General features: G+C 56.9%; 1 protein-coding gene across 3 annotated transcripts in view; it reads left to right on the forward strand.

Annotated features, from left to right (window-relative positions):
• Nucleotides 1-20,593, forward strand: part of LOC142923721 (clustered mitochondria protein homolog) — a 63,171-nt gene that overhangs the window by 32,044 nt on the left and 10,534 nt on the right. The window contains exons 5-8 of one of the 3 annotated variants that reach the window (XM_076064698.1): nt 5,598-5,746; nt 9,452-12,537; nt 14,901-15,026; nt 19,945-20,092. In XM_076064698.1, coding sequence (XP_075920813.1) covers nt 5,598-5,746; nt 9,452-9,631 — 329 coding nt within the window. In that variant the 3' untranslated portion in view covers nt 9,632-12,537; nt 14,901-15,026; nt 19,945-20,092. Of the gene's footprint in view, nt 1-5,597; nt 5,747-9,448; nt 12,538-14,900; nt 15,027-19,944; nt 20,093-20,593 lie in introns of all 3 variants that reach the window. The other 2 variants (XM_076064697.1, XM_076064699.1) reach the window with 2 other exon arrangements.

The raw sequence follows: 20,593 nt of genomic DNA on the forward strand, positions 1-20,593 counted from the left end.
CTCTCTCCCCGTGTCTCTCCCCGTGTCTCTCCCCGTGTCTCTCCCCATCAGAACCATCTGGAACTCTCTCCCTCCGTGTCTCTCTCCCCGTGTCTCTCTCTCCCCGTGTCACTCCCCCCGTGTCTCCCTATCAGAACCATCTGGAACTCTCTCCCCCTGTGTCTCTCTCCCCGTGTCTCTCTCTCCCCGTGTCTCTCTCTCCCCGCGTCTCTCCCCCCGTGTCTCTCCCCATCAGAACCATCTGGAACTCTCTCCCCCCGTGTCTCTCTCCCCCCGTGTCTCTCTCCCCATGTCTCTCCCCATCAGAACCATCTGGAATTCTCTCCCCCCGTGTCTCTCTCCCCCCGTGTCTCTCTCTCCCCGTTTCGCTCCCATCAGAACCATCTGGAACTCTCTCCCCCCGTGTCTCTCTCCCCCCGTGTCTCACCCCCCGTGTCTCTCTCCCCGTGTATCTCTCCCCGTGTCTCTCCCCATCAGAACCATCTGGAACTCTCTCCCCCCGTGTCTCTCTCCCTCTGTGTCTCTCTCCCCGTGTCTCTCTCCCCCCGTGTCTCTCCCCCCGTGTCTCTCCCCATCAGAACCATCTGAAACTCTCTCCCCCCGTGTCTCTCTCCCCGTGTCTCTCCCCCCGTGTCTCGCCCCATCAGAACCATCTGGATCTCTCTCCCCCCGTGTCTCTCTCCCAGTGTCTCTCTCTCCCCGTGTCTCTCCCCATCAGAGCCATCTGGAACTCTCTCCCCGTGTCTCTCTCCCCGTGTCTCTCTCCCCGTGTCTCTCTCCCCGTGTCTCTCTCCCCGTGTCTCTCTCCCCCCGTGTCTCTCTCCCCGTGTCTCTCTCCCCATCAGAACCATCTGGAACTCTCTCCCCCCGTGTCTCTCTCCCCGTGTCTCTCTCCCCGTGTCTCTCTCCCCGTGTCTCTCTCCCCGTGTCTCTCTCCCCCCGTGTCTCTCTCCCCGTGTCTCTCTCCCCGTGTCTCTCTCCCCGTGTCTCTCTCCCCATCAGAACCATCTGGATCTCTCTCCCCGTGTCTCTCTCCCCGTGTCTCTCTCACCGTGTCTCTCTCTCCCCGTGTCTCTCCCCGTGTCTCTCCCCATCAGAACCATCTGGAACTCTCTCCCCCTGTGTCTCTCTCCCCGTGTCTCTCTCTCCCTGCGTCTCTCTCTCCCCGTGTATCTCTCCCCGTGTCTCTCCCCATCAGAACCATCTGGAACTCTCTCCCCCCGTGTCTCTCTCCCCCTGTGTCTCTCTCCCCGTGTCTCTCTCTCCCCGCGTCTCTCCCCCTGTGTCTCTCCCCATCAGAACCATCTGGATCTCTCTCCCCGTGTCTCTCTCTCCCCCGTGTCTCTCCCCATCAGAGCCATCTGGAACTCTCTCCCCGTGTCTCTCTCCCCGTGTCTCTCTCCTCGTGTCTCTCTCCCCGTGTCTCTCTCTCCCCGTGTCTCTCCCCATCAGAGCCATCTGGAACTCTCTCCCCGTGTCTCTCTCCCCGTGTCTCTCTCCCCGTGTCTCTCTCCCCGTGTCTCTCTCCCCGTGTCTCTCTCCCCCCGTGTCTCTCTCCCCGTGTCTCTCTCCCCATCAGAACCATCTGGAACTCTCTCCCCCCGTGTCTCTCTCCCCGTGTCTCTCTCCCCGTGTCTCTCTCCCCGTGTCTCTCTCCCCGTGTCTCTCTCCCCCCGTGTCTCTCTCCCCGTGTCTCTCTCCCCGTGTCTCTCTCCCCGTGTCTCTCTCCCCATCAGAACCATCTGGATCTCTCTCCCCGTGTCTCTCTCCCCGTGTCTCTCTCACCGTGTCTCTCTCTCCCCGTGTCTCTCCCCGTGTCTCTCCCCATCAGAACCATCTGGAACTCTCTCCCCCTGTGTCTCTCTCCCCGTGTCTCTCTCTCCCCGCGTCTCTCTCTCCCCGTGTATCTCTCCCCGTGTCTCTCCCCCATCAGAACCATCTGGAACTCTCTCCCCCCGTGTCTCTCTCCCCCTGTGTCTCTCTCCCCGTGTCTCTCTCTCCCCGCGTCTCTCCCCCTGTGTCTCTCCCCATCAGAACCATCTGGATCTCTCTCCCCCCGTGTCTCTCTCCCCGTGTCTCTCCCCCCGTGTCTCGCCCCATCAGAACCATCTGGATCTCTCTCCCCCCGTGTCTCTCTCTCCCCGTGTCGCTCCCCATCAGAACCATCTGGATCTCTCTCCCCCCGTGTCTCTCTCCCCGTGTCTCTCTCTCCCCGTGTCTCTCCCCATCAGAGCCATCTGGAACTCTCTCCCCGTGTCTCTCTCCCCGTGTCTCTCTCCCCGTGTCTCTCTCCCCGTGTCTCTCTCCCCGTGTCTCTCTCCCCGTGTCTCTCTCCCCCCGTGTCTCTCTCCCCGTGTCTCTCTCCCCATCAGAACCATCTGGAACTCTCTCCCCCCGTGTCTCTCTCCCCGTGTCTCTCTCCCCGTGTCTCTCTCCCCGTGTCTCTCTCCCCGTGTCTCTCTCCCCGTGTCTCTCTCCCCGTGTCTCTCTCCCCGTGTCTCTCTCCCCATCAGAACCATCTGGATCTCTCTCCCCGTGTCTCTCTCCCCGTGTCTCTCTCACCGTGTCTCTCTCTCCCCGTGTCTCTCCCCCCGTGTCTCTCCCCATCAGAACCATCTGGAACTCTCTCCCCCTGTGTCTCTCTCCCCGTGTCTCTCTCTCCCCGCGTCTGTCTCTCCCCGTGTCTCTCCCCCCGTGTCTCTCTCCCCGTGTCTCTCTCTCCCCGTGTCTCTCTCCCCGTGTCTCTCCCCCCGTGTCTCTCCCCATCAGAACCATCTGGAACTCTCTCCCCCCGTGTCTCTCTCCCCGTGTCTCTCTCCCCGTGTCTCTCCCCCCGTGTCTCTCCCCATCAGAACCATCTGGAACTCTCTCCCCGTGTCTCTCTCACCGTGTCTCCCCCAGTGTCTCTCTCACCGTGTCTCTCCCCCCGTGTCTCTCCCCCCGTGTCTCTCCCCATCAGAACCATCTGGAACTCTCTCCCCCCGTGTCTCTCTCCCCCTGTGTCTCTCTCCCCGTGTCTCTCTCTCCCCGCGTCTCTCCCCCTGTGTCTCTCCCCATCAGAACCATCTGGATCTCTCTCCCCGTGTCTCTCTCTCCCCGTGTCTCTCCCCATCAGAGCCATCTGGAACTCTCTCCCCGTGTCTCTCTCCCCGTGTCTCTCTCCCCGTGTCTCTCTCCCCGTGTCTCTCTCCCCGTGTCTCTCTCCCCCCGTGTCTCTCTCCCCGTGTCTCTCTCCCCATCAGAACCATCTGGAACTCTCTCCCCCCGTGTCTCTCTCCCCGTGTCTCTCTCCCCGTGTCTCTCTCCCCGTGTCTCTCTCCCCGTGTCTCTCTCCCCCCGTGTCTCTCTCCCCGTGTCTCTCTCCCCGTGTCTCTCTCCCCGTGTCTCTCTCCCCATCAGAACCATCTGGATCTCTCTCCCCGTGTCTCTCTCCCCGTGTCTCTCTCACCGTGTCTCTCTCTCCCCGTGTCTCTCCCCGTGTCTCTCCCCATCAGAACCATCTGGAACTCTCTCCCCCTGTGTCTCTCTCCCCGTGTCTCTCTCTCCCCGCGTCTCTCTCTCCCCGTGTATCTCTCCCCGTGTCTCTCCCCATCAGAACCATCTGGAACTCTCTCCCCCGTGTCTCTCTCCCCCTGTGTCTCTCTCCCCGTGTCTCTCTCTCCCCGCGTCTCTCCCCCTGTGTCTCTCCCCATCAGAACCATCTGGATCTCTCTCCCCCCGTGTCTCTCTCCCCGTGTCTCTCCCCCCGTGTCTCGCCCCATCAGAACCATCTGGATCTCTCTCCCCCGTGTCTCTCTCTCCCCGTGTCGCTCCCCATCAGAACCATCTGGATCTCTCTCCCCCCGTGTCTCTCTCCCCGTGTCTCTCTCTCCCCGTGTCTCTCCCCATCAGAGCCATCTGGAACTCTCTCCCCGTGTCTCTCTCCCCGTGTCTCTCTCCCCGTGTCTCTCTCCCCGTGTCTCTCTCCCCGTGTCTCTCTCCCCGTGTCTCTCTCCCCCCGTGTCTCTCTCCCCGTGTCTCTCTCCCCATCAGAACCATCTGGAACTCTCTCCCCCCGTGTCTCTCTCCCCGTGTCTCTCTCCCCGTGTCTCTCTCCCCGTGTCTCTCTCCCCGTGTCTCTCTCCCCGTGTCTCTCTCCCCCGTGTCTCTCTCCCCGTGTCTCTCTCCCCGTGTCTCTCTCCCCATCAGAACCATCTGAATCTCTCTCCCCGTGTCTCTCTCCCCGTGTCTCTCTCACCGTGTCTCTCTCTCCCCGTGTCTCTCCCCCCGTGTCTCTCCCCATCAGAACCATCTGGAACTCTCTCCCCCTGTGTCTCTCTCCCCGTGTCTCTCTCTCCCCGCGTCTGTCTCTCCCCGTGTCTCTCCCCCCGTGTCTCTCTCCCCGTGTCTCTCTCTCCCCGTGTCTCTCTCCCCGTGTCTCTCCCCCCGTGTCTCTCCCCATCAGAACCATCTGGAACTCTCTCCCCCCGTGTCTCTCTCCCCGTGTCTCTATCCCCGTGTCTCTCCCCCCGTGTCTCTCCCCATCAGAACCATCTGGAACTCTCTCCCCGTGTCTCTCTCACCGTGTCTCCCCCCGTGTCTCTCTCACCGTGTCTCTCCCCCCGTGTCTCTCCCCCCGTGTCTCTCCCCATCAGAACCATCTGGAACTCTCTCCCCCCGTGTCTCTCTCACCGTGTCTCCCCCCGTGTCTCTCTCCCCGTGTCTCTCTCCCCGTGTCTCTCTCTCCCCGTGTCTCTCCCCCTGTGTCTCTCCCCATCAGAACCATCTGGATCTCTCCCCCCGTGTCTCTCTCACCGTGTCTCTCTCCCCGTGTCTCTCTCTCCCCGTGTCTCTCTCCCCGTGTCTCTCTCCCCGTGTCTCTCCCCATCAGAACCATCTGGATCTCTCTCCCCCCGTGTCTCTCCCCCCGTGTCTCTCCCCATCAGAACCATCTGGATCTCTCTCCCCCCGTGTCTCTCTCCCCGTGTCTCTCTCCCCGTGTCTCTCTCCCCGTGTCTTTCTCCCCGTGTCTCTCCCCATCAGAACCATCTGGATCTCTCTCCCCGTGTCTCTCTCCCCGTGTTTCTCTCCCCGTGTCGCTCCCCATCAGAACCATCTGGATCTCTCTCCCCCCGTGTCTCTCTCCCCGTGTCTCTCTCCCCGTGTCTCTCTCTCCCCGTGTCTCTCCCCATCAGAACCATCTGGATCTCTCTCCCCCCGTGTCTCTCTCCCCGTGTCTCTCTCCCCGTGTCTCTCTCTCCCCGTGTCTCTCCCCATCAGAACCATCTGGATCTCTCTCCCCCCGTGTCTCTCTTCCCGTGTCTCTCTCCCCGTGTCTCTCTCTCCCCGTGTCTCTCCCCATCAGAACCATCTGGATCTCTCTCCCCCCGTGTCTCTCTCCCCGTGTCTCTCTCTCCCCGTGTCTCTCCCCATCAGAACCATCTGGATCTCTCTCCCCCCGTGTCTCTCTCTCACCGTGTCTCTCTCCCCGTGTCTCACTCCCCGTGTCTCTCCCCATCAGAACCATCTGGATCTCTCTCCCCCCGTGTCTCTCTCCCCGTGTCTCTCTCCCCGTGTCTCTCTCACCGTGTCTCTCTCCCCGTGTCTCTCCCCATCAGAACCATCTGGAACTCTCTCCCCCCGTGTCTCCAAGCATCCCGAATCCGTGGATCTCATTCCACTCCCACCGCCCCACATCCTGCCGGGGAGTGGAGACGTCTCTCTGAGCAGCCTCACGCACATCGCCGCCTCGCAAGACTCACCCCCTGTAGCTCACTCACTCACTCACACACTCACTCACACACTCACTCAGACACTCACACACTCACTCAGACACTCACACACTCACTCACACACTCACTCAGACACTCACACACTCAGACACTCACTCACTCACACACTCACTCACACACTCAGACACTCACACACTCACTCAGACACTCACTCAGACACACACACACTCACTCACAGACTCACTCACAGACTCACTCACACACTCACTTAGACACTCACTCACTCACTGACTCACTCACACACTCACAGACTCACTCACAGACTCACTCACACACTCAGACACTCACACACTCACACACTCACCCCCTGTAGCTCACTCACTCACTCACACACTCACTCAGACACTCAGACACTCACTCACTCACAGACTCACTCACAGACTCGCTCACTCACACACTCACACATACACTCACACACTCACTCACACACTCACTCACTCACAGACTCACACTCACTCACACACTCACTCAGACACTCAGACACTAACCCATTCACTCACTTACCCACTCACCCACTCACTCACTCACCCACTCACTCACAGACTCACTCACACACTCACAGACTCACTCACAGACTCACTCACTCACCCATTCACACACTTACCCACTCACCCACTCACTCACTCACCCACTCACTCACAGACTCACTCACTCACAGACTCACTCACAGACTCACTCACTCACTCAGACACACACACACTCACTCACACACTCACACACTCACTCACAGACTGACTCAGACACACTCTCACACTCACAGACTCAGACACTCAATCACTCACACACTCACTCACTCACTCAGACACACTCTCACTCACAGACTCACTCACTCACAGACTCACTCACTCACAGACTCACTCACTCACACACTCACTCAGACACTCACTCACTCACAGACACACTCACTCACTCAGACACACACACACCCACTCACTCACAGACTCACTCACTCACTCACAGACTCACTCACACACTCACAGACTCACTCACAGACTCACTCACTCACACACTCACTCACAGACTCACTCACTCACTCAGACACTCACTCACTCACTCACACACTCACACACACACTCACTCAGACACTCACTCACTCACTGACTCACTCACAGACTCACTCACAGACTCACTCACTCACACACTCACTCACTGACTCACTCACTCACACACTCACTCAGACACTCACTCACTCACTCACACACACTCACTCAGACACTCACTCACTCACAAACTCACACACTCACTCACTCACTCACACACTCACTCAGACACTCACTCACTCACTGACTCACTCACTCACTCACACACTCACTCACTCACTGACTCACTCACTCACACACTCACTCAGACACTCACTCACTCACACACACACACTCACTCCCCCACTCACTCACTCATTCACAGACTCACTCACTCACTCACAGACTCACTCACTCACACACTCACAGACTCACTCACACACAGACTCACTCACAGACTCACTCACTCACAGACTCACTCACTGACTCACTCACTCACTCACAGACTCACTGACTCACAGACTCACTCAGACTCACTCTCACACTCACTCATTCACTACTCACTCACTCACTCAGACACTCACACACTCACTCACTCACAGACTCACTCACACACTCACACATTCAGACACTCACTCACTCACAGACTCACTCACAGACTCACACACACACTCACTCACTGACTCACTGACTCACTCATTCACTCACTCACACACAGACTCACTCACTCACAGACTCACTCACTCACTCACAGACTCACAGACTCACAGACTCACTCACTCACTCACAGACTCACTCACAGACTCACTCACTCACTCACAGACTCACTCAGACACTCACTCACACACTTACTCACTCACACACATACTCACAGACTCACTCACTCACAGACTAACAGACTCACGGACTCACTCACTCAGACACTCACTCACACACTCACAGACTCACTCACTCACTCAAAGACTCACAGCCTCACTCACTCACACACACACTCACAGACTCGCTCATTCACACACTCACTCACTCACAGACTCACTCACACACTCACCCACTCACCCACTCACTCACTCACACACACACTCACAGACTCACTCACTCACTCACAGACTCACTCACTCAGACACTCACTCACAGACTCACTCACTCACTCACAGACTCACTCACACACTCACCCACTCACCCACTCACTCACTCACACACACACTCACAGACTCACTCATTCACACTCACTCACTCACCCACTCACCCACTCACTCACTCACAGACTCACTCACACACTCACTCACACACTTACTCACTCACACACATACTCACAGACTCACTCACAGACTAACAGACTCACGGACTCACTCACTCAGACACTCACTCACACACTCACAGACTCACTCACTCACTCAAAGACTCACAGCCTCACTCACTCACACACACACTCACAGACTCACTCATTCACACACTCACTCACTCACAGACTCACTCACACACTCACCCACTCACCCACTCACTCACTCACACACACACTCACAGACTCACTCACTCACTCACAGACTCACTCACTCAGACACTCACTCACAGACTCACTCACTCACTCACAGACTCACTCACACACTCACCCACTCACCCACTCACTCACTCACACACACACTCACAGACTCACTCATTCACACTCACTCACTCACCCACTCACCCACTCACTCACTCACAGACTCACTCACACACTCACTCACACACTTACTCACTCACACACATACTCACAGACTCACTCACAGACTAACAGACTCACGGACTCACTCACTCAGACACTCACTCACACACTCACAGACTCACTCACTCACTCAAAGACTCACAGCCTCACTCACTCACACACACACTCACAGACTCACTCATTCACACACTCACTCACTCACAGACTCACTCACACACTCACCCACTCACCCACTCACTCACTCACACACACACTCACAGACTCACTCACTCACTCACAGACTCACTCACTCAGACACTCACTCACAGACTCACTCACTCACTCACAGACTCACTCACACACTCACCCACTCACCCACTCACTCACTCACACACACACTCACAGACTCACTCATTCACACTCACTCACTCACCCACTCACCCACTCACTCACTCACAGACTCACTCACACACTCACTCACACACTTACTCACTCACACACATACTCACAGACTCACTCACAGACTAACAGACTCACGGACTCACTCACTCAGACACTCACTCACACACTCACAGACTCACTCACTCACTCAAAGACTCACAGCCTCACTCACTCACACACACACTCACAGACTCACTCATTCACACACTCACTCACTCACAGACTCACTCACACACTCACCCACTCACCCACTCACTCACTCACAGACTCACTCACACACTCACTCACAGACTCACTCACAGACTCACTGACTCACTCACTGAGTGACTGACTGAGTGACTGACTGAGCGACTGACTGAGCGACTGACTGAGTGACTGAGTGTCTGACTCACTGACTGAGTGACTGACTCAGTGACTGACTGAGTGTCTGACTGAGTGACTGCCTGAGTGACTGACTGAGTGAGTGAGTCACTGACTGACTGAGTCACTGCCTGCCTGACTGACTGACTGCCTGCCTGCCTGCCTGCCTCTCCCAGCAGGCAGTCCGCTGCCTGCGTGTGCTCACGCTGAGCGACTGGAATCCCCCTCCAGGCACTCGTCGCCTGCGAGGCGACCTCTTGTACCTGTCGGTGACTACAGAAGAAGGCCGGCAACAGGGCATCACCGCCTGTCCCCGTGGATTCTACCTCAACCAGTACGCACCTCTAACTAGTCCCTAACTAGCCACTAACTAGTCACTAACTAGTCACCTCTTGTACCTGTCGGTGACTACAGAAGAAGGCCGGCAACAGGGCATCACCGCCTGTCCCCGTGGATTCTACCTCAACCAGTACGCACCTCTAACTAGTCCCTAACTAGCCACTAACTAGTCACTAACTAGTCACCTCTTGTACCTGTCGGTGACTACAGAAGAAGGCCGGCAACAGGGCATCACCGCCTGTCCCCGTGGCTTCTACCTCAACCAGTACGCACCTCTAACTAGTCCCTAACTAGCCACTAACTAGCCACTAACTAGTCACTAACTAGTCACCTCTTGTACCTGTCGGTGACTACAGAAGAAGGCCGGCAACAGGGCATCACCGCCTGTCCCCGTGGCTTCTACCTCAACCAGTACGCACCTCTAACTAGTCCCTAACTAGTCACTAACTAGTCACTAACTAGTCACCTCTTGTACCTGTCGGTGACTACAGAAGAAGGCCGGCAACAGGGCATCACCGCCTGTCCCCGTGGCTTCTACCTCAACCAGTACGCACCTCTAACTAGCCCCTAACTAGCCACTAACTAGTCACTAACTAGTCACCTCTTGTACCTGTCGGTGACTACAGAAGAAGGCCGGCAACAGGGCATCACCGCCTGTCCCCGTGGCTTCTACCTCAACCAGTACGCACCTCTAACTAGTCCCTAACTAGTCACTAACTAGTCACTAACTAGTCACTAACTAGTCACTAACTAGTCACCTCCTGTACCTGTCGGTGACTACGGAAGAAGGCCGGCAACAGGGCATCACCGCCTGTCCCCGTGGCTTCTACCTCAACCAGTACGCACCTCTAACTAGTCCCTAACTAGTCACTAACTAGTCACTAACTAGTCACTAACTAGTCACTAACTAGTCACCTCCTGTACCTGTCGGTGACTACAGAAGAAGGCCGGCAACAGGGCATCACCGCCTGTCCCCGTGGCTTCTACCTCAACCAGTACGCACCTCTAACTAGTCCCTAACTAGCCACTAACTAGTCACTAACTAGTCACTAACTAGTCACCTCTTGTACCTGTCGGTGACTACAGAAGAAGGCCGGCAACAGGGCATCACCGCCTGTCCCCGTGGCTTCTACCTCAACCAGTACGCACCTCTAACTAGTCCCTAACTAGTCCCTAACTAGTCACTAACTAGTCACTAACTAGTCACCTCTTGTACCTGTCGGTGACTACAGAAGAAGGCCGGCAACAGGGCATCACCGCCTGTCCCCGTGGCTTCTACCTCAACCAGTACGCACCTCTAACTAGTCCCTAACTAGTCACTAACTAGTCACTAACTAGTCACCTCTTGTACCTGTCGGTGACTACAGAAGAAGGCCGGCAACAGGGCATCACCGCCTGTCCCCGTGGCTTCTACCTCAACCAGTACGCACCTCTAACTAGCCCCTAACTAGTCACTAACTAGTCCCTAACTAGTCACTAACTAGTCACCTCTTGTACCTGTCGGTGACTACAGAAGAAGGCCGGCAACAGGGCATCACCGCCTGTCCCCGTGGCTTCTACCTCAACCAGTACGCACCTCTAACTAGTCCCTAACTAGTCACTAACTAGTCACTAACTAGTCACCTCCTGTACCTGTCGGTGACTACAGAAGAAGGCCGGCAACAGGGCATCACCGCCTGTCCCCGTGGCTTCTACCTCAACCAGTACGCACCTCTAACTAGTCCCTAACTAGTCACTAACTAGTCACTAACTAGTCACTAACTAGTCACCTCTTGTACCTGTCGGTGACTACAGAAGAAGGCCGGCAACAGGGCATCACCGCCTGTCCCCGTGGCTTCTACCTCAACCAGTACGCACCTCTAACTAGTCCCTAACTAGCCACTAACTAGTCCCTAACTAGTCACTAACTAGTCACTAACTAGTCACTAACTAGTCACCTCTTGTACCTGTCGGTGACTACAGAAGAAGGCCGGCAACAGGGCATCACCGCCTGTCCCCGTGGCTTCTACCTCAACCAGTACGCACCTCTAACTAGTCCCTAACTAGTCACTAACTAGTCACTAACTAGTCACTAACTAGTCACCTCTTGTACCTGTCGGTGACTACAGAAGAAGGCCGGCAACAGGGCATCACCGCCTGTCCCCGTGGCTTCTACCTCAACCAGTACGCACCTCTAACTAGTCCCTAACTAGTCACTAACTAGTCACTAACTAGTCACTAACTAGTCACCTCTTGTACCTGTCGGTGACTACAGAAGAAGGCCGGCAACAGGGCATCACCGCCTGTCCCCGTGGCTTCTACCTCAACCAGTACGCACCTCTAACTAGTCCCTAACTAGTCCCTAACTAGTCACTAACTAGTCACTAACTAGTCACCTCTTGTACCTGTCGGTGACTACAGAAGAAGGCCGGCAACAGGGCATCACCGCCTGTCCCCGTGGCTTCTACCTCAACCAGTACGCACCTCTAACTAGTCCCTAACTAGCCCCTAACTAGTCACTAACTAGTCACTAACTAGTCACCTCTTGTACCTGTCGGTGACTACAGAAGAAGGCCGGCAACAGGGCATCACCGCCTGTCCCCGTGGCTTCTACCTCAACCAGTACGCACCTCTAACTAGTCCCTAACTAGTCCCTAACTAGTCACTAACTAGTCACTAACTAGTCACTAACTAGTCACTAACTAGTCACCTCTTGTACCTGTCGGTGACTACAGAAGAAGGCCGGCAACAGGGCATCACCGCCTGTCCCCGTGGCTTCTACCTCAACCAGTACGCACCTCTAACTAGTCACTAACTAGTCACTAACTAGTCACTAACTAGTCACTAACTAGTCACTAACTAGTCACCTCTTGTACCTGTCGGTGACTACAGAAGAAGGCCGGCAACAGGGCATCACCGCCTGTCCCCGTGGATTCTACCTCAACCAGTACGCACCTCTAACTAGTCCCTAACTAGTCACTAACTAGTCACTAACTAGTCACTAACTAGTCACTAACTAGTCACCTCTTGTACCTGTCGGTGACTACAGAAGAAGGCCGGCAACAGGGCATCACCGCCTGTCCCCGTGGCTTCTACCTCAACCAGTACGCACCTCTAACTAGTCCCTAACTAGTCCCTAACTAGTCACTAACTAGTCACTAACTAGTCACCTCTTGTACCTGTCGGTGACTACGGAAGAAGGCCGGCAACAGGGCATCACCGCCTGTCCCCGTGGCTTCTACCTCAACCAGTACGCACCTCTAACTAGTCACTAACTAGCCACTAACTAGCCACTAACTAGTCACTAACTAGTCACCTCTTGTACCTGTCGGTGACTACAGAAGAAGGCCGGCAACAGGGCATCACCGCCTGTCCCCGTGGCTTCTACCTCAACCAGTACGCACCTATAACTAGTCCCTAACTAGCCACTAACTAGTCACTAACTAGTCACTAACTAGTCACCTCTTGTACCTGTCGGTGACTACAGAAGAAGGCCGGCAACAGGGCATCACCGCCTGTCCCCGTGGCTTCTACCTCAACCAGTACGCACCTCTAACTAGTCCCTAACTAGTCACTAACTAGTCACTAACTAGTCACTAACTAGTCACCTCTTGTACCTGTCGGTGACTACAGAAGAAGGCCGGCAACAGGGCATCACCGCCTGTCCCCGTGGCTTCTACCTCAACCAGTACGCACCTCTAACTAGTCCCTAACTAGTCCCTAACTAGCCACTAACTAGTCACTAACTAGTCACTAACTAGTCACTAACTAGTCACCTCTTGTACCTGTCGGTGACTACAGAAGAAGGCCGGCAACAGGGCATCACCGCCTGTCCCCGTGGCTTCTACCTCAACCAGTACGCACCTCTAACTAGTCACTAACTAGCCACTAACTAGTCACTAACTAGTCACTAACTAGTCAGCTCCTGTACCTGTCGGTGACTACGGAAGAAGGCCGGCAACAGGGCATCACCGCCTGTCCCCGTGGCTTCTACCTCAACCAGTACGCACCTCTAACTAGTCCCTAACTAGTCACTAACTAGTCACTAACTAGTCACCTCTTGTACCTGTCGGTGACTACAGAAGAAGGCCGGCAACAGGGCATCACCGCCTGTCCCCGTGGCTTCTACCTCAACCAGTACGCACCTCTAACTAGTCCCTAACTAGTCACTAACTAGTCACTAACTAGTCACTAACTAGTCACCTCTTGTACCTGTCGGTGACTACAGAAGAAGGCCGGCAACAGGGCATCACCGCCTGTCCCCGTGGCTTCTACCTCAACCAGTACGCACCTCTAACTAGCCCCTAACTAGTCACTAACTAGTCACTAACTAGTCACTAATTAGTGCTAGCTAGTACTAACTAGTACTAACTAGTCACTAGTACTACTAGCTAGTAGTAGTCACCAGCTGGGGATCACGGCCTGTACCAGCGGGTTCTACCTCAACCAGTACGCACCTCTAACTAGTCACTAGTTAGTACTAACTAGTGACTAGTTAGTCACTAACTAGTGACTAGTTAGTCACTAACTAGTCACTAGCTAGTCACTAACTAGTCATTAACAAGTATTAGTTAGTACTAACTAGTACTAGCTGGTACTAGTTAGTCACTAACTAGTCACTAGCTAGTCACTAACTAATCATTAACAAGTACTAGTTAGTACTAACTAGTACTAGCTGGTACTAGCTAGTCACTAACTAGTCACTAGCTAGTCACTAACTAATCATTAACAAGTACTAGTTAGTACTAACTAGTACTAGCCGGTACTAGCTAGTCACTAACTAGTCACTAACTAGCCATTAACTAGTACTAGTTAGTACTAACTAGTATTAGCTAGTACTACTAGTACTACTAGTTAGTACTACTAGCTAGTGCTACTAGCTAGTACTAGCTAGTAGTATTAGTAGTACTAGCTAGTAGTAGTACTAGCTAGTAGTAGTACTAGCTAGTACTAGCTGTTAGTAGTACTAGCTAGTAGTAGTACTACTACTAGCTACTACTACTAGCTAGTAGTAGTACTAGCTAGTAGTAGTACTAGTAGTAGTACTAGCTAGTACTACTACTAGCTAGTAGTACTAGCTAGTAGTACTAGCTAGTACTAGCTAGTAGTGGTGGTACGTGCTGTGTTACAGGTCTACTGTAGAGGTGTTCCACCCAGAGGCTGCGTCTCCCTGCCTGCTACTACTAGTACTACTACTAGCTAGTAGTAGTACTAGCTAGTAGTAGTACTAGCTAGTAGTACTAGCTAGTAGTACTAGCTAGTAGTACTAGCTAGTACTAGCTAGTAGTGGTGGTACGTGCTGTGTTACAGGTCTACTGTAGAGGTGTTCCACCCAGAGGCTGCGTCTCCCTGCCTGCTGAGTCATTCGCTGGTGGAGTTGCTGGCCCAACTGAGCCCCACATTCAAGCGGAACTTTGCTGCCCTGCAGAGAGAGCGGTGGGAGACACGGGGAGAGAGACACGGGGAGAGAGAGACACGGGGAGGGAGAGACACGGGGGGGAGAGAGACACGGGGAGAGAGAGACACGGGGAGAGAGACACGGGGAGAGAGAGACACGGGGAGAGAGACACGGGGAGAGAGAGACACGGGGAGAGAGAGACACGGGGAGAGAGACACGGGGAGAGAGAGACACGGGGAGAGAGACACGGGGAGAGAGAGACACGGGGAGAGAGAGACACGGGGAGAGAGAGACACGGGGAGAGAGACACCGGGAGAGAGACACAGGGAGACACGGGGAGAGAGACACGGGGAGACATGGGGAGAGAGACACGGGGAGAGAGACACGGGGAAAGAGAGACACGGGGAGAGAGACACGGGGAGAGAGAGACACAGGGGGAGAGAGAGACACGGGGGGAGAGAGACACGGGGAGAGAGAGACACGGGGAGAGAGAGACACGGGGAGAGAGAGACACGGGGAGAGAGAGACACGGGGAGAGAGACACCGGGAGAGAGACACAGGGAGACATGGGGAGAGAGACACGGGGAGAGAGACACGGGGAGACATGGGGAGAGAGACACGGGGAGAGAGACACGGGGAGAGAGACACGGGGGGAGAGACACGGGGAGAGAGACACGGGGAGAGAGAGACACGGGGGAGAGAGAGACACGGGGAGAGAGACACGGGGAGAGAGAGACACGGGGAGAGAGAGACACGGGGAGAGAGACACGGGGAGAGAGACACGGGGAGAGAGAGACACGGGGAGAGAGACACGGGGAGAGAGAGAGACACGGGGAGAGAGACACGGGGAGAGAGACACGGGGAGAGAGACACGGGGAGAGAGAGACACGGGGAGAGAGACACCGGGAGAGAGACACAGGGAGAGAGAGACACGGGGAGAGACACGGGGAGAGAGAGACGGGGAGAGAGAGACACGGGGAGAGAGACACGGGGAGAGAGAGACACGGGGAGAGAGAGACACGGGGAGAGAGAGACACGGGGAGAGAGAGACATGGGGAGAGAGACACCGGGAGAGAGACACAGGGAGAGAGAGACACGGGGAGAGACACGGGGAGAGAGAGACGGGGAGAGAGAGACACGGGGAGAGAGACACGGGGAGAGAGAGACACAGGGGGAGAGAGAGACACGGGGGGAGAGAGACACGGGGAGAGAGAGACACGGGGAGAGAGAGACACGGGGAGAGAGACACCGGGAGAGAGACACAGGGAGACACGGGGAGAGAGACACGGGGAGACATGGGGAGAGAGACACGGGGAGAGAGACACGGGGAGAGAGAGACACGGGGAGAGAGACACGGGGAGAGAGAGACACAGGGGGAGAGAGAGACACGGGGGGAGAGAGACACGGGGAGAGAGAGACACGGGGAGAGAGAGACACGGGGAGAGAGACACAGGGAGACATGGGGAGAGAGACACGGGGAGAGAGACACGGGGAGACATGGGGAGAGAGACACGGGGAGAGAGACACGGGGAGAGAGACTCGGGGGGAGAGACACGGGGAGAGAGACACGGGGAGAGAGAGACACGGGGGAGAGAGAGACACGGGGAGAGAGACACGGGGAGAGAGAGACACGGGGAGAGAGAGACACGGGGAGAGAGACACGGGGAGAGAGACACGGGGAGAGAGAGACACGGGGAGAGAGACACGGGGAGAGAGAGAGACACGGGGAGAGAGACACGGGGAGAGAGACACGGGGAGAGAGACACGGGGAGAGAGAGACACGGGGAGAGAGACACCGGGAGAGAGACACAGGGAGAGAGAGACACGGGGAGAGACACGGGGAGAGAGAGACGGGGAGAGAGAGACACGGGGAGAGAGACACGGGGAGAGAGAGACACGGGGAGAGAGAGACACGGGGAGAGAGAGACACGGGGAGAGAGAGACACGGGGAGAGAGAGACACGGGGAGAGAGACACAGGGAGAGAGACACGGGGAGAGAGAGACACGGGGAGAGAGAGACATGGGGAGAGAGACACCGGGAGAGAGACACAGGGAGAGAGAGACACGGGGAGAGACACGGGGAGAGAGAGACGGGGAGAGAGAGACACGGGGAGAGAGACACGGGGAGAGAGAGACACGGGGAGAGAGAGACACGGGGAGAGAGAGACACGGGGAGAGAGAGACACGGGGAGAGAGAGACACGGGGAGAGAGACACGGGGAGAGAGAGACACGGGGAGAGAGAGACACGGGGAGAGAGAGACACGGGGAGAAACACGGGGGGAGAGACACGGGGAGAGAGACACGGGGAGAGAGAGACACAGGGGGAGAGACACGGGGAGAGAGAGACACGGGGAGAGAGAGACACGGGGAGAGAGACACGGGGGGGGAGAGACACGGGGGGAGAGAGACACAGGGAGAGAGACACGGGGAGAGAGAGACACGGGGAGAGAGAGACACGGGGAGAGAGACACGGGGAGAGAGAGACACGGGGAGAGAGAGACACGGGGAGAGAGACACGGGGAGAGAGAGACACGGGGAGAGAGACACGGGGAGAGAGAGACACGGGGAGAGAGAGACACGGGGAGAGAGAGACACGGGGAGAGAGAGACACGGGGAGAGAGACACGGGGAGAGAGAGACACGGGGAGAGAGACACGGGGAGAGAGAGACACGGGGAGAGAGAGACACGGGGAGAGAGAGACACGGGGAGAGAGAGACACGGGGAGAGAGAGACACGGGGAGAGAGAGACACGGGGAGAGAGACACGGGGAGAGAGAGACACGGGGAGAGAGAGACACGGGGAGAGAGACACGGGGAGAGAGACACGGGGAGAGAGAGACACAGGGGGAGAGACACGGGGAGAGAGACACGGGGAGAGAGACACGGGGAGAGAGACACGGGGAGAGAGACACGGGGAGAGAGAGACACAGGGGGAGAGACACGGGGAGAGACACGGGGGGAGAGAGACACGGGGAGAGAGAGAGACACGGGGAGACAGACACGGGGAGAGAGACACAGGGGGAGAGACACGGGGAGAGTGAGACACGGGGAGAGAGAGACACGGGGAGAGAGACACGGGGAGAGACACGGGGGGAGAGACACGGGGAGAGAGACACGGGAGGAGAGACACGGGGAGAGAGAGACACAGGGAGAGAGACACGGGAGGAGAGACACGGGGAGAGAGAGACACGGGGAGAGAGACACGGGGAGAGAGACACGGGAGAGACACAGGGAGAGAGACGCGGGGAGAGAGGCGCGGGGAGAGACACGGGGAGAGAGACACGGGGAGAGAGAGAGACACGGGGAGAGAGAGACACGGGGAGAAACACGGGGGGAGAGACACGGCGAGAGAGACACGGGGAGAGAGAGACACAGGGGGAGAGACACGGGGAGAGAGAGACACGGGGAGAGAGAGACACGGGGAGAGAGACACGGGGAGAGAGACACGGGGGGAGAGAGACACGGGGAGAGAGAGAGACACGGGGAGAGAGACACGGGGAGAGAGACACGGGGAGAGAGAGACACGGGGAGAGAGACACGGGAGAGAGAGAGACACGGGGAGAGAGAGACACGGGGAGAGAGACACGGGGAGAGAGAGAGACACGGGGAGAGAGACACGGGGAGAGACACGGGGAGAGAGAGACGGGGAGAGAGAGACACGGGGAGAGAGACACGGGGGGAGAGACACAGGGAGAGAGAGACGGGGAGAGAGAGACACGGGGAGAGAGAGACGGGGAGTGACATGGGGGGAGTGACACGGGGGGAGAGACACGGGGAGAGAGACACGGGGAGAGAGAGACATGGGGAGAGAGAGACACGGGGAGAGAGACACGGGGAGAGAGACACCGGGAGAGAGACACGGGGAGAGAGACACGGGGAGAGAGAGACACGGGGGGAGAGAGACACGGGGAGAGACACGGGGAGAGAGAGACATGGGGAGAGAGACACGGGGAGAGAGACACGGGGAGAGAGACACGGGGAGAGAGACACGGGGAGAGAGAGACACGGGGAGAGAGAGACACGGGGAGAGAGACACGGGGGGAGAGAGACACGGGGAGAGAGAGACACGGGGAGAGAGACACGGGGAGAGAGACACGGGGAGAGAGACACGGGGAGAGAGACACGGGGGGAGAGACACGGGGAGAGAGAGACACGGGGAGAGAGAGACACAGGGGGAGAGACACGGGGAGAGAGAGACACGGGGAGAGAGAGACACGGGGAGAGAGAGACACGGGGAGAGAGACACGGGGACAGAGAGACACGGGGAGAGAGACATGGGGAGAGAGACACGGGGAGAGAGAGACACGGGGAGAGAGACGGGGGGAGAGAGACACGGGGAGAGAGAGACATGGGGAGAGACACGGGGGGAGAGAGACACGGGGAGAGACACGGGGGGAGAGAGACACGGGGGGAGAGAGACACGGGGAGAGACACGGGGAGAGTCATAGGAGGAGAGACACGGGGAGAGAGAGACACGGGGACACGGGGAGAGAGACACGGGGAGAGAGAGACACGGGGAGAGAGACACGGGGAGAGAGACACGGGGAGAGAGACACGGGGAGAGAGAGACACGGGGAGAGAGACACGGGGGGAGAGAGACACGGGGAGAGAGAGAGACACGGGGAGAGAGACACGGGGAGAGAGAGACACGGGGAGAGAGACACGGGGACAGACACGGGGAGAGAGACACGGGGAGAGAGAGACACGGGGAGAGAGACACGGGGACAGACACGGGGAGAGAGAAACGGGGAGAGAGAGACACGGGGAGAGTGACACGGGGAGAGAGAGACACGGGGAGAGAGAGACACGGGGAGAGAGACACGGGGGAGAGAGACACGGGGGAGAGACACGGGGAGAGAGACACGGGGGGAGAGAGACACGGGGAGAGAGAGACACGGGGGTTGCCATGGTAACCCCGTTGCCCCTGGATCCCCCTCCCCCCCACCTCGTTGCCAGGGTGCAGCTGCACCCGTACGAGCGCATTGCCACGGTAACCCCGGTCCACTCGTGGGTTGCCGTGGAGACGGAGCACCGGCCGGACGCCGTGAGAGCCCTGGACAGTCACTCAGCTCGCCTTGGGCATGAGGAGCAGGTGCCTGGCCAGGTCAGTCACTCAGTCAGTCACTCAGTCAGTCAGTCACTCAGTCAGTCACTCAGTCAGTCACTCAGTCACTCAGTCAGTCACTCAGTCAGTCACTCAGTCAGTCACTCAGTCAGTCAGTCACTCAGTTAGTCACTCAGTCAGGCAGTCAGTCACTCAGTCAGTCACTCAGTCAGTCACTCAGTCAGTCACTCAGTCACTCAGTCAGTCAGTCACTCAGTCAGTCACTCAGTCAGTCACTCAGCTCGCCTTGGGCATGAGGAGCAGGTGCCTGGCCAGGTCAGTCACTCAGTCAGTCACTCAGTCAGTCAGTCAGTCACTCAGTCAGTCAGTCAGTCACTCACTCAGTCACTCAGTCAGTCACTCAGTCAGTCACTCAGTCACTCAGTCAGTCACTCAGTCACTCAGCTCGCCTTGGGCATGAGGAGCAGGTGCCTGGCCAGGTCAGTCACTCAGTCAGTCACTCAGTCAGTCACTCAGTCACTCACTCAGACAGTCACTCAG

This window comes from Petromyzon marinus, unplaced genomic scaffold (assembly GCF_048934315.1).
Source record: "Petromyzon marinus isolate PM22_M1 ecotype Great Lakes invasive population unplaced genomic scaffold, UKy_Petmar_22M1.pri1.0 PM_Scaffold_61, whole genome shotgun sequence".
NCBI classification, from domain to species: Eukaryota; Metazoa; Chordata; class Hyperoartia; order Petromyzontiformes; family Petromyzontidae; genus Petromyzon; species Petromyzon marinus.